Source organism: Xiphophorus hellerii, chromosome 21 (genome assembly GCF_003331165.1).
Source record: "Xiphophorus hellerii strain 12219 chromosome 21, Xiphophorus_hellerii-4.1, whole genome shotgun sequence".
NCBI lineage: Eukaryota > Metazoa > Chordata > Actinopteri > Cyprinodontiformes > Poeciliidae > Xiphophorus > Xiphophorus hellerii.
The window spans coordinates 15,839,011-15,853,955 of NC_045692.1; the positions used below are offsets into that span (position 1 = coordinate 15,839,011).

The 14,945-nt window shown below is 37.5% G+C and overlaps 2 protein-coding genes across 26 annotated transcripts in view; both read right to left on the reverse strand.

Moving 5' to 3' along the window:
- Positions 1-2,187: 2,187 nt before the first annotated feature.
- On the reverse strand, positions 2,188-4,364 carry LOC116712057 (uracil nucleotide/cysteinyl leukotriene receptor). The gene is made up of 2 exons (XM_032551787.1): positions 4,251-4,364; positions 2,188-3,260 (listed from the first exon to the last, which is right to left on the reverse strand). Exons 1-2 carry the CDS (start codon positions 4,271-4,273, stop codon positions 2,339-2,341), a joined length of 945 nt encoding a protein of 314 aa, XP_032407678.1. The 5' UTR covers positions 4,274-4,364; the 3' UTR covers positions 2,188-2,338.
- Positions 4,365-4,503: 139 nt separating this feature from the next.
- Positions 4,504-14,945, reverse strand: part of kiaa1217 (KIAA1217 ortholog) — a 118,888-nt gene continuing 108,446 nt past the window's right edge. For 10 of the 25 annotated variants that reach the window (XM_032551773.1, XM_032551769.1, XM_032551764.1 and 7 more), the window contains 6 exons: positions 14,755-14,910; positions 14,354-14,476; positions 10,360-10,440; positions 8,608-10,254; positions 7,966-8,109; positions 4,504-6,141 (listed from right to left, as the gene is read on the reverse strand). In XM_032551773.1, the coding sequence (XP_032407664.1) occupies positions 5,629-6,141; positions 7,966-8,109; positions 8,608-10,254; positions 10,360-10,440; positions 14,354-14,476; positions 14,755-14,910 (2,664 nt within the window). In that variant the 3' untranslated portion in view covers positions 4,504-5,628. The remainder of the gene's footprint in view (positions 6,142-7,965; positions 8,110-8,607; positions 10,255-10,359; positions 10,441-14,353; positions 14,477-14,754; positions 14,911-14,945) is intronic. The other 15 variants (XM_032551781.1, XM_032551780.1, XM_032551779.1 and 12 more) reach the window with 12 other exon arrangements.

The window sequence follows — 14,945 nt, forward strand, 5'->3', positions numbered from 1 at the left end:
TCTATAAAAACATTTAAAGGTTTTTGTATTTTGTGATGTTACAAGCTTAAATGTAGTTCTTAGCCTACATGTGAAATGGAAGGAAAAAGATACTGTTTTTCCACTTTTTTTATTTTATTATTCTGATACTGAAAAAAACCTTTGGGACACTCACAGTCTAGCAATATTTATACTACGCTTCACTGAGGTGCACTCTGTTAACTAATAAGGTGACTTCAGAGTGTTATTGGTGGGAGTGAATTAAACTATGGTCTGTCAGAGTAAAGGTTGTTGAATACATACGCACCCCAAACCTTTCACATTTTTATTTCTAAAAAAATATTGATCATGTATCATTAACTTTTCACTTCACAACTATGCACTGCACTGTGCATTGCTTTGTGTTGGTCCTAATAGAACAGATCAAAGTTTGTGGCCATAACATGAAATATGAAAACTTTAAGAAGCATAATTATCTTTGTATGACAGGCACACTATATTATTTTATATAGGCCAGAACTACTTTTACATGAGCTGTAAAGCTGTATTTATCAATAAGAAAAAGGAAGTTTTAGAAAAGTTTTAGTTCCTCTATGGTTTCTACTTTAACTGTTCCAAGAACTTTCTCTGAAGTAGAACTCTGCCTTTTTCTATTTGATCTATAGTGATAAAAAAAAAAACTTGTTTAGATATTTAGCACCTGCCCCCACAAAAGGATGTTATTCTTGATAAAAACATGGTGTTACACTTTCACGATTTCCACTTTCTTTTAGAGTTGGCTTTAAAATGATACGTTTTGTGCACATAAATTATCTGCAAAGTTTTTTTCAAGTCTATATCTCATTCGTCACTGTAGAAGTGGTGATTACAATTCGTCAAGGTTACTTTTCTTTGTAGAATTTCATTCGAAAAATATATTTCTACAGCACACTGACAAATAAAAAAACAGTTTTCTAGCCTTAGCAGTAAAGTAATGATTTTGCACAGCAATATGCATTGCCACTGTTTACACTGTGAACTCTCTTCGGCATAACTTGCAAGTCGCTTTGGCCTGCTAAACTGATAGTGATCCATTTTTATCTGATGGAAAAATTCCTCATTCTTTTCGAATTTTTAAATAACCACAGGCTTTTGTATTAAGAGTTGGATTCCATAGAGTTTCAGCATTTCTCGTTTAGGAAAGAAATTTGTATTTGCACATTTCTTTATTCTTTTGAGTGTTTTATCTGCATAGAAATAGTGAATTAACATTATTTACATGCATATGAAGCAACGGCACACATGCATTGCTTAACAATTTTTCTCTGTTGGTAATGCCATAGGTTTCATGGTACTCACCTTTCCTTGTCAAGACAAGTTATTTTCCAGATGTTTCAAGCAGACGCAAGAGTCATGAGAGAATGCACCTACAGTATGTGTTGGTTTACTGCTGGGCTTTCTTCTATTTCCTGCAGAATTTGCAAATGTAGTTGCCTCATTCAAATAACTGTTTTCAAAATATATAGGAAAGCGATTTGGCCTTGCCTTGGCTAAAAGTCTACAAGTCTACAAGGTTTCTTGTATGAAATTAGTCAAAAAGAGCAACCTTCTTTGAAAATTGTGACAGGTCAGTCTATCTTTAATGTTCATAGTTTAATTGATATTAAGGACATTCATTATGGTATTTTAAAGGAATGCTGTTATGCCTAATCTTATAATAAAAGGTCTTGATAGTAGTACAAACATATTGAACAGCACAAGTGTGATTTTACTATACATAGAAACTTACTATTGTATTTGGAAAATATTGATTTTCTAAAAGAAGAACTGGTCAAACCTGTCAGAAACCCACAAGAGAGCGTATTTGCACAAAAAAAGCATTTTAATCCAATCTTTGTTCATAATAAAGAATAACAGAAAGTACCTTTTCCTATAAAATATATAGCCCCCAATTAAACAAAAAAAAATAAATTGGCGGTTATTATAAGACAAAATATAGAATATTTGAAAGGGAGAAAATCTTCTGAGTGCAATCTAAAGCTAATAGAGTAGGCAGAGCTTTAAGTTCCTTGAAAACTTGTTAGACCATAAGTATGTCACAGTTTCATTTTCTTTTAAATTTTTGACACTATTAAGGTTAGAAGCTACACTCTGACTGTTGAATGTACAGAGATTTATCTATTTCATTTAACATCAGTCAAAAGTACCAGAAAAAGTCATATCAAACTCTTTACATTCTAGTAAATGCTTTACAGATTTGAAAAATAAAAATATTTCTCCAAAGTTCTCTTTGATGTGTTAAATTATAGTTACAAGACCTTCCAATCTTTAAAATGTCCAACAATAAGACAGCCATTTAGCAAGAATTTTACTTTGATGCTTACAGAGACGGGTTCTGAGTTTTAAAGAACAGATGAAGAAACGTATTCCTGTAAACTCGGTTCAAGAAGAAATACATGACAGGGTCCAGTACACCGCTGATGCAGCTCAGCGCAGATGTGATCTGGTTGGCTCTTTTCAATGACAATGACTCCAACCTTCCAGCTATACTTTGAGTGTATATCACCCTGCACACGTGATAGGGAACAAATGCAAACATGAAGTTTAGCACTACAAGTACGATCATTTTCATAGCTTTGTCTTTCACTGGACGCTCTTCTTGTTGTTTCAGGTTCCTCAGTTTTAAAAGAATCACTAGGGAGGTGATAACTATGGTGGTGAAGGGAATAATAAAAGCAACTATGGTGGAGATCAAAGATTTGGGTGATGTTCTTTCAAGGTACAGCATGCTGCAATTGTTAGGTGAGTTGTTTTGGTTTTTTTGTGAGAAAAGTGCTGGAATCATAGACACAATGACTATCAACCACAGTACGGTCACACCTATATGTGCATACATAGGCTTCCTTACCACCTGGGACCTTAGAGGTAAAGTCACAGCTATCAATCTGTCCAGGCTGATGAAACTCATCAGGTAGAGGCTACAGTACATGTTCAGGTAAAATAGAAAGCCTGACAGCTGACATAGGATGTCTCCAAAGGGCCAGTGGCTGCCAGACAGGTGGTAAACTATGCGCATAGGTAAAATAAGGACATAGCAGATGTCGGCAATAGCCAGATTTCTCAGGAAGACCTTGGAGGGTGAAGTGCCCTTCTGATGACAGAATGCCCACAATGCCAAGGAGTTCCCAGGAACAGCAATGATGAAGATCAACATGTAAAACACGGCAAGGACAATATCCCACGGAGGTAATCTGGTCTCATTCCCCGAGGAAGTATTTGCATGTGTCATGGCAAGGAGCGGTCTAGTGAAGGGTAAAGCATATTGTGTAGTCAGTGATTATCACTCTTGGCACATAAAGGTTTGTCTTAATAAAATTGAAGCATGTTAGGTGTTTATTTTTGTTGTTTTTTGTGATTATGGCTACAGATAATGGAAAAAAAAACAGTTTCTCTGAAAATTAGAACATTGAATGAGACAAATCAACAACAAAAAAAAACTTTTACTACAATAATATCTCCTTTTTGATTTTAATATGCTCAATGGGCTGGATATTAGGTTCTTACTCCATGTACCCCAGGCTTTAACTTCCAACCATGCTGGATTTCCTGCACTTTAAAAGTGAGATGACAAAAGTTGCCAAAAGTATTGAGATGCCCCTCCAAGTTATTGAATCCGTGCGTTCCAATTATTTCTATGGTTATCTCTACAAGTATTTGTGAAAAAAAATGAAGAACTGAAACATAATCCGCACTAAGACCCTTCTCATGGCTCTGATTGGTTGTTTCTAGATGGCACTGGGAGAAAGCAGATGAACTCTGTATTTTCACAGATTATCTGTCTCATAGCATACTGTATATATTTTATAAAAGTTACATACTGCAGCTTTAAGGTTCACATATGTACAAATTCAAGCATCTAAACGTTTTTGGCAATAAAATGTATGAAGATAATGACAACTATCAAAAGGTCACTTGTCGAGAAAGAAGGAACTCATCGACTTCCTCTTTATAAGCAGGATGCATTTATATAATGTACCTATTTCATTTGCCTTCCTGAGAATTACTGTGAGTAAAGGGTGATGTCAACTGTCAACCATTTAAATATCACCTTCTTGCAGTTTAGTTTTATATTACCTGGTTAAATATGTGAAGGTTATTAATCACAATGTATAGCCTTCAAACAAGTATATAGCAGAAATAAGTACAGAAAAAGTAGCAAATATGCAAATATTCTTTAGACTAAGTTATTAGAGATCTCTAAATTATAGATTTAAAGTCTCTAATAATCTTACCTGTAGTTGTAGTTGGACCCCATTCTAAAATATGCTCACTAAGAGTGGAAGACTTCAGTGTGTGACTGAGAAACTGATAGTCAAGCAGAAGTGAGATATCTATCAATATGGTTTGTGGTATGTTAACCCTTATATATGCATACAAACACACACACACACGCACACCCCCACACACACTCCCATACACACATTGCCATGTGACGCAGGAAGCAAGACAGGAAACATGTATGTATATAAAAAAAACTAACAGAAATTCAGTGCACTAGAAGCATGCAGGTCTTTATTTGTGTTTACTACTCCACCAAACTTTTGCCTTTAACCACATTATTCTTTATGTCATGACTTAAAGCTTTACAAAAAAAGAGAAAGAAAACCAAAATATTTACAAAATCTATTTGTGCAAACATATTTTTGTCTCTTTTACATTATTCTCCTAAAATATTTCGAAGGCATGCATACAAATAAACTTTGGTATGTTAAAAAAAAACAAAAAAAAACTACTTATTTTCTTAGTAGAAGCATTTACTGGTATGTACATCTCGTTGACTTTGTTTTCAGTACAGATCACATGAACAGCAACAATACGTTAGCACAACTTTTGACCACTGATGTCAGCCGTCACACCAAGAAGAGCCAAGTAAATTTTCCAAAAGTAGATGATTGTAGTTAGGCATGAAGTAAGTCAGTATACAACCACTTTGGCAAATAGGCACAATAAAACGAAAACTTGCATTAATGATGAGAACAGCTGCTATCTGTTAAAGAAGTTGGCAGTTCATGACAGTGAAAAATAAGAAAATACTCTTGGAAAACTAAGTTAATTATGAGTTTCATCATAAATTCTGTATAAATTCATTAAATTCTTTTACATTTTGTCTTGAACGTAAGAAATATAGAGGATTAAATATACTAGTTAATACATTTCTCTTTTTCCCAAAATTGAAAGAATTTATATGATATGTTGATTGCAAATTAACTATATATTCCCTATTCAAAACTACTGCAAAAAATATAGATTTTCACCACAATTAAAAACTTTCAATTCAACTATAAAATCAATCTACAATTATGTGAAAGAGCCACTAAAATAAAAATTACAACATAAGTCATAGGGTTCACCTCTGATGCAGAATATGAATCCATACAAGTGTTATTTAAATCTAAAAGGGAAGTGAAAGAAAAGGAAAGGAACTGAAAAGAAATAAACAGTGCGCAAATGCCAGTGTCAAAATATAAACAGAGTGAGTGCATTATTTTAATAATACTTTCAAATGATAAAAAAAATTGTTCAAATAACAGAAAAAGCAACAAAAAGTATTACATGGAATATATTCAGGTCTACCTGCTGTGCTGTAAAGCACGCTTGGCGATAATGTGGCTAAGTTGTGTCCTTAGCTGCTGTAGTTGTTGGGATGGAGGATTTGCTGCTGCTGCCGTTGTGCGATCTGTAGCTGGTGAAGCTGGGGGTGTGTATGGTGCGGATGCTCTTTCCACCTGGCCCCAATGGTGTGGGAGACAGAGGGGAGGGGGAGAAGGAGGAGGAGGAGGAGAATGAAGAGGAGGAGGAGGAGTGCACTCGACCATTCTGAGTCTGTGAGGAGAACGAGAGAGCTTTACCTGTGTGTTGTGAAGGTGCAGGGAGTTTGAGGGATCCGTTAGACAGTGAGGGGATATGGGATGAGGGTAGGGAACCGGAACGGGGGGTGTGAGAGGACTTTGTCGCAGAAGGAGGAGCAGAAGACGGGTTAATGGGATTAGTAGCATCTGAGTTTAGCGCAGACTGGCAGCTGCCTTTAGCAGAGCTAGGATAAAAAGCAGGGATTTTAGAGACGGGTATAGTAGGGGGAGCAGTTTTATGATCCCCTCCCACTCTTTTAGCACTTCCATTAGCCTGCAAACAGATGCCAAAACAGATACTGGTTGTCAAAAAAAGAAAACTGGTTACACAACACATGTAAAAGGCAAGGCGACGTTAAAACACAAACTAAAAGTTATTCACATGGACAAACAATATGGCTGCACAAACAATAACATCAATAAGGCAAACTAAGAGATACCAAAAACATACAGCAAAGAAAATAAGAATTGAACACACAACCTTTTTCTCAGTCAATATATGTCTATTGGGCCTGTCAACTTGAAATGTATACCAGTTATCAGGAACAACCCAGGCATTCAACATATGCAAAGAAATCAAAACAAGCAAGTCCATAAATAATGGGGTTTTTTTAAATAAAAGAGAATTACACAAGATAAAACTATTAAACAAACTAACTTAAATTAATTAAATACTTGTAAAGGGCTGTTGATACTGAGAACTTCAAGGTGTCTTTTGCACAGAGAAACAAGATGGACGAGGTCACAAGTTCTTCTCTGCATTCTGATTACAAGTCTCTTTAATAGATTTTCAAATGACTTTACAAGACAGGACACAACAAAGTGTCTTCAGTTGTGTGTCTGCGTGAATGGATGAATGACTGTAGTGGAATTGCTTTGGGGGCCTCTGGACTTGATAAGGCGCTACTCTAGTACAAAGCCTTTGAGGTTTCTTCACATTCACTGTAATACAGACGGCAATAGGAGAGAGATCCCTCCTATGTACAACAATAACCACGCACAACTGTTCCTTTAAAGAAACTTTGGTAGTTTGGACAGAGTTAATAAAATATTTAATTTCCTGTCGTGATTAAAAAGCATTTTTAAATTGAGACTGAAATCCTAACAATTGGTTAACTATAAAGTAACTTGCTTTAATTTTCTGTAGGTGTAGGTTATTTGGGTTACTACAGATATCTGTTTTAGTTTTAATGTCAACAATGTTTAAGAAACAACTTAACTGAGAAAAATGTATGAAGTGCTTAACACTTATTTTGCATGCTGTACACAGTTCTGTTTCTTTTTTATTATTATTATAGAAGTGAGAGACACGTTACCGAAAAACAAAACACTACAAATGTTAGACAGCATGATGGCAGACAGCAGTGTCTCTGTGTTAGAGGGATTGTTAGGTATTGTGAGAGGCTGAATAAAATTGAGAAGGCAAAGATACACTCAAGGAGCTAGAATGAATAGGGAAAAAGTGTTAGAAGTTAAAGGGGTGGCAGCAGAGAGGACAAATGTGGTTTTGTACTCCACTGAACCGATGATGCAATGTCAGTAGGTTATGCCAAGGTCCTGATGGCAAGAAAATGCATCACCATGGGGTTAAGGAAGCTGAGCAGTGACGTCGGGTTTGAGCAGAGTTGGAATATAAGAAGGGAGGAGCCAAACAACAACAACAAAAAAAGTTAAACCTGTAGTTGAACATTGCCAGAAGGATATTAGGATTTGGCGACACTGTTAAGGAACTCAGCTGTGATGGAAAACTGGAGGTGTGATGACAACTCAGATGATGATAAGGCAGGAATCCACTTTTCTTTGCCTTTCTCCATTTTGTTTTTTGTATAGCCACCAACACAGTGAAAACCATGAGCAGTGTGGACATGCAGAAGCATACAGTACAGTGATGTTATGGGGTAACAGTCAACAGTCAAACATGCCTTTGCGTCTTTGCAGATTCGAGAGAAACAAGAACAGTTGCCACCATTGTGGCTTTCTTTTTTTTTCATTTGTGAGATCTCACGGCTTTGGTAGTCCTCTCATATATGCTCCATGCTTTCAGTAAGGCATGACCTTAATTCTGCTAGTCTCCGGTAAAACCCTACAGTAAAACTACCTGTCGAAATTGCCTCTGAGCGTCCTGCAGTTTTTGCTGTTTTCCAGCTTTGTCAGATGTAGCCGGCGACTGTCTGGACTTCGCAGACAAAGGGACCGGCATCCGACTAGAAGGGGAAGCGGCACTGGTGTTCTGCAAGGGGATCCAAACGAAAAACAAAACAAGAAATAAAACAAAAGGTAGAAAAAAAAACATAGACCAAAACAGGAAGTATGAGAAGTCAAAACATGGAAAAAGTTCAACACCTCAAAAAATCAACACCAGTAAAAGACCATGCATCCAGAAGGACCATAAACCTCAAAGGCAGTATACATAGTGCATGCACTTGAGAATAAGGAAGTAACGACCATCGCGACAAAGTCTCTGATGATCAGTGCACCACTTGCTGAAAACCTCAGAGTTTTAGCAATGAACTGCAGGAGAAAGATGCTAGTCAGGCACCCAACAAAATGCCACCCCAATCATGTCACCATGATTTCACAGTGGCAGAGAACCACCAGGGTTGCTTTCAACATTTCTGAGCACCTGTGGAGTGGATTAATGACTTTGTAATTTCAGTGGTTAGGGTTGGAGTGAAGGTAGGTTGAAAAGTGAAATAGAAGGACCCAAACTCTCCTGGAGCAACAATAGCTAGAGAGAGACCTGTTGTATGCTGGTGGGTACACTGAGGACTGTGGCGGAGGTGCTGGTGGAAGAAGGGGCCACAACAGGGCGAGGAAGGAGCTGAGGTTTTGTCTTCTTCTGCAGCAAACTTTTACTGGATACTTTAGGCCCATGCGCTCTAGAGGTAGGGAGAGAGGAAGACCTCTTCAACCCAACCACATCAGATTCTTTTCCAGGTCTTGCCTTAGTGTCTTCAGTGCTGACTGGCTCCTCCGGGGAGCATGGTCCCATTTCATTAATAGTTGTTTCCAGCTGTTTGATGGTTTGTTCAAGACTGTCCAGAGTCTTGTAGGCATTCTTCCGAATCTCATTGGTTCTGCAAAGGGCGTCTGAGTTCTGGTCTGTTTGTGTGATAGACACTGATCCCTTGGTGCCCTCTGCAAAGGATTTTGAGCGAGTGATCTCAAATCTCTTTGCTTCCCTGTGCTGCCGAACTGTACCATCAGATTCTTCCTCGTCTTCATACACCACCACTTGTAAGGTCTTCTTCCCAGACTTGGTGCCTGTGCGAATTGCTTGTGTCAGTGCTGCTAGCTGTTTCTTTGGGAACTTAAATTTAAACTTCTTCTTTCCATCTTGTTTGGCATCTCCATTTGTATCTGTGTTCATTCCACTGTCCATTAGTTCAGATATTGAAGATGAAGATGAGGATGATGATCCTGTGTGCTCCGCAGTACTCTGTGTGGAGATGATCTTTTCACCATCAACCATTTCTGCACTGCCAGCTCTTACTTGCAATCCAGTGCTTCTTTCAGTGTCTGACTCCTCACTTTCTTCATCTATGCGCTCTTCTGCAAGCATTCTCTCCAGCTCTTCTTCACATTCAAATATGGTGGACAGTCGCTTGTAAGCTGAGCGGATATCCATTGGCTCATTAAAAATGATGATGACAGGCTTCTTGTGGAAGCCATTATCTTGTGGCATAGTGGGATCGACTGTGGTGTTGGCTTTGTTTGATGCACTGCCAACTGTAACTGTCTGGACACTACCCTTGTTGGCGTTGACCAGTTCTTGGTACTCGCCACAAGAAAGTGGCTGAACCTTTTTGTTAGTGATCATAAATGCAATGTCTGGTGGCGGGGGAGCTTCCTCTCCAGGTAAGTCAGGGCTAAGACCGGCTCCATCATCACCATCATCAAAATTAGCTATAGTCAAATCACGTTTGTTACTTGCAGTCTTTCCATGTCGCTGAACTTTAGGTACCTCTTTCACAGGATTGTTGGATGTGGGCAATATTTGCTTTGTATTTTTAAATGAGGAAACATGCTCTGAGGCCTGTTTGGTTTTCTTTTCAGTGTTTGTTTTGTTGAGTTTCTTTTCCTTCTTTACTTCTGCACTAGTCTTCAAGGATTCAGCACGCTTAACTTGCTTTTGTGGCAGTTTGAATCCATTGAGTCCAGTGGGTTTAGGTGATATAGGTGGGGGTGTAACAGGTGGAGGTGATTTTGGTTGTGGAGACATCTGCATCTGCAGCATCTGTTGTTGCTGGCTTGGAGAATTGTCATTAGCATTGACATTTGACACCTGTGTTAGAGGCTGTGAGGACTCCCTGTGTTCTGGGGTGTCTTCCAGTCCTGATGGGGGTGGTTGATCTTTGGGAATCTGGCCAGTCACATAATATATGACCTGTCAATGGGACATTTAGAATGTGGTGTTACTCTCATATCCTTAAACTCTAGAATGAATATTGAATGAATTGACAGAGTGTTAGATACAAAAAGTTGTACGTACCCCAGGGCTTTGTCTTGTAGTTGTGTTTCCATTTTCATCTGTGTCTGGATCTTTATCCTCTCGACTTGGTTCTGAGCTCTGCTAGGACAATGTGTGAGGGAATAATATTACTGTGCAACTGGTGTACCAGGTTGCAACAGATCACCTCTATATAAAAAACAACATTATTTATCTTCCATTGGTCAGTGACAAGATATTGCAATGTCTTTCTGAATTCTTTTATACAGAGGGGGAAGTGCTAATTTTATTTGGTTGTCATCATGTAGATAGAAATGAACAGTCTCTTTTATTACAGTTTTACTATAAAGAAGAGAGAAATAATGTTAACCCCAATTCTTGAAGAATTACATAAAAGATATATTTTCATGTAATTGACTGAAGAACTATTTTTCCCCAATTACCAAGTCAGTAAGTTTTGGTTTTGGTTTTGGTTCTCAGATGTCAGTGGAGGTCTATCATTCTAACGTCTTCTCCAACTTAGAGAACACTACAGAGCAGCCAACAAATATCAGGGATAAGACAGCAAGTATGCAAAGGTGGAACGTGCTAAAACACTAACTTTCTGGTCATTTAGTAAATTCCACTCTTGGGGGGGATGGTAACAATTAGTGAATTTTTTGTCTGTTTCAAATAAATGTAAGTTGATTATCAGTTAGGGCTAAGTAATCTTAGGAAAACATTCAATTGAGATATTGTTGAACAAAGGGATGACTCCACTGATTTTAGTTAACTCACAGGACTTGACCAGAAATATTAGAAAAGCTTTTAAGGAGCTGAGGGCAGTTCAGATCACAGTATTCAGGAACAAAACTAGTAATACAGGAAAACAACAATGGATTGAAATCTATCAGCCCTTGCCATCAAAGACATACAACTGTCTTGAGCTTGCCAGAAAACGTTCAAATAATCTAGAGATAGTTAAGTAGTGCTCTGGTCAGATACAGTTTCTCTACTGTGCGCATGAATCGAATATGTCTCTCATAACCCTGGGCAGTGTATGCTCCACGTGAAAGCTGATTTGCCTCCTGGATTGTGTTTTCCTGACCTGATCTTACTGTACTTCACAAAATATTAGTAGAAGAAGAAGGAAAAAACAACACTGGTGAAGAGACACTAACTTCTAGAACTTTCATAGAGATATTTGCAAGGGCGTAAATCCCATCTCATTATTGGGGGGACCATAAACAGGAACATTTCTTAAGACTAATTTTGGGGGGGTCGGCAAAGTTGCAGTGAAATGTAACGTAAAATGTGGTTTAGAACGTTTTTAAACCACATTCAAGCTGCAAGACCAAAAATGAGTAATGCATATCAAACATGTTTTATTCTCGGTAAGCAAACTATTGAGAAATAAAACAAAAATTCAAATGTTGCTTCTGTACGAGTTTTGTTCAGTGTCAGTGATCTAATCTCTGCTACACCTTTACAAAAATAAAAAACTAAGTAAAAAAGCTTTAATGAGTAACTGCTGTTACTAAAATTCCTCCTAAACATTGATTTATTGAAAAGGCTCCCAATACAAGTTATGAGCTGTTTAAATTATAACTTGTTTAGTTGCTTTATTTTTAAGCCTTTTTTAGTTTTGCCATGTCCTTCATGACTGAGAACCAGCAGGTAGATAGAAACGCCTATGGATAGTTGTAAAAAAATGCAAAGTTTCTTTGTCACCAAACAGAATAAACCTGTACATGTAGGAGGGAGTGAGTGATGACTTCTTTAAAGTCATAATGGAATTACTTTTTACCATTCCAAATTGCTGCCAACTCACAAGCCTGTCTATCTTGCCATAACTAATCGACAACAACAATTTGGTCTCTCCCAGAAACTAAGTTGAGTCATATTTTTTTTTTCTTTCTTTCTAATACTTTGCAATCGTTTTGTCAATGACAAAGCAAAATGATTGTGATTCTGTGAGCTGTGCTCAATGTAATACAAACCAATTTTTAACTTTTATGTAATCTGTTGCTTCTAAGATTTAGTTGTTAACAATATTCTCCAAATTGAAATAAAACTACAACTACAAATAGAGACTGTTCATTTGAAAACCGGTTGGGTATGTAACTTCTTGTAATCTGAGATTATAGATTAATAATAAAATTCTTATCTCAGGAACATTTTGACTTTGGGACATAAACAAACATGATTTTATTGCCCAAATGTAGTAATGGTACTTAGTTATAGATTGTAACTAATGTCTTATAAGATGTTTTAAAGGTTGTTCAGAGTTTACAAACACATGTTTACACTCATCCTACTCCACACTAACATTTGTGTTTTACAAAAATCACTTAAACAGTTAGTTCAGATTTGTTTAAAGTATAATTATATAAAATTATCATTGGTCACAGTTACCTTTCTTGTGATGCAAAGATTACATATTACCAGTAGCTATTTGGAAAAGTAAATTAATCCTAAGTGTAGGAAGTCAACAAACTAATCCAAAGAGCAGTATGTAAATCTGCCTCATCAGATGATGATCTGATAATTTATCAGTCCTTCTCACCAATCTGGAAGAGCAAACAGATGAACTATCAAGATGAAGATGGTCTGTATGTCATTGAATAACATGAGCGGACTTATGTAATTTAAGACTACACCATGCCTGCACCTGCTCATTGTATATTGGTCTAATCTTTGACTCTTATTGTAACACTTAACAAAAGAAGACAGGTTTACAATATTTTCAGGCCTCATCAGGCCAGTGTTGGGCTATATCTAAGCCCAAGTCTATCTATTATACTTTTAGAGACCTCTGTTAAATGTAGACATGTTGAATTTAGGCTTAGTTTTGCTTATGGACAAATTGCAGATTTTCAAATGCTAATGCTCAGAAAGTTCATTGCCTATTGTGCTTATTAATAGTTACTATAAAATAGGGGGGAAATACCTTGCTGGTAATAACAGCTGTGTTTTCCTTTGTATTGGCCACTCACACACTTCTTGCCAAACTAGACAAACTGGTTGAGGGCTTCACTGACAACACCAAATTCTTTACATTAATAAATGCAATGTTAGGCAGCATAAGTAATCAAGTAATCATATTTTGCATCTGGTGTGGGTCTACTCTATCAATTAAATTTCAAATTTTAAGTCCACTCTGTCTGCCTTTAATGATGATGTATAACTTGTTTTTCCTATACTCCTGTATATGTTGCCATGGTTTCACTGATTATTTGTTCTCTGTCTGACTTGCTTGTTAGCCTTCCAGCACTCTTAGGATTTATTTCATTTGCAAAAAGCTAATGGTGATATGATGTCTTTCTGCTAAAGATAAACAAATAACTTCACACAATTAACCCTTTAAATATATGTTTGAACATATCCATATTCTTCAGAAAGAGTTTTGTCAGAATAATAAACAATATAGTTGCAGTTGGATTGGATAAATGTGTGAAACTTGAAAAAGCAAATTGAGGTGAAGTTGTGCAAAGACAGAGAGATTGGGAAGTAATATCTCAGAAAATAAGTGGGGAACAGGAGCATGCAAAGTGGCCAGATTGACCTCTGGTGAACCAAGTCTGCAAAAACATATTGTGTCTATAAATGTAAGTTTTCTGAAACGTCAATCTTTAAGTTCCTTTTTATACTTAATTTTTATGTGAAAAAAAAATGCCAGTAAAAGAAAGACACAACACAATTTAATTGCCCATAACATACAAAGTACATTACAGGTCTTTATTCATTTGGAAGAAAAGACAAATGATATTTAAATCAGTCTTGAAACAGGTCATACAAAAGACACACCAGCTCAATTTTATGCAGACTTAATCCTGAAAGAAACCAAAGCTGTGGAATCCAGCAGAATCAAACAAGGGAAGGAACCAAGCCAGCAAGGAAAGGAGTTTGGTGGAGACAGTTGCTACAGGTTTCTCTCGAGCCAAAGCAGGAGCACAGGGGTTGAAGAAGTGTTAGGAAACAACAGGCAATTAGTGCATCACACAGCTGGTGGAGGCAGGCGGTTAGTTGGGCAGCTGCACGGCGGTACATGTGTTACCTTTTTCTCTTTGTGGGGCAACAAATTTCCTGGTCTTAGTTCTTTGATTTGGGTTTCAATTCGATTGGTAGGCTCAACCAAATTTTTTATCCCTAGATCCTTAACTGTGCACTTCTGGAAAACCTGAAGGTTGGAGACAAGTCAAAGGGATATGGGGGTGATAGAGACTTTTAGGGTGGGATACAGACTTAAGGCACCACAGCCACAGCTGTACCAACTGTTGTCAGGTGACAAGAAGGATCCTTTGTTTTGGCATCCGTTAGCACCCAGCCGTTGCCACTTCCAATAAAATCAACAACCACAGGAAGAAGCGATAAGCAAAAGGCCCCCAGTAAGCAGAAATCAATAAACCCTGCCCAGAAGTTTGCCAGGACGTATATGAGTGTTCACATGCATCTAACCTGAAGCTCCGCCATGATCTTGTCCCCTTCATCCTCCTCTTCTCTGTTAACAGAAGCAGTGACAGGAGGGGGTGTGATGGGCTTCGGCTTGGTCTCCGGAGCAACCTTTGTGGGCTTGAACTGAGGGGATGGAAGAGGAGCATCTTCCTCAACCTCCTGTGAAAAATCAATGAATTAAACTACTTTTCATT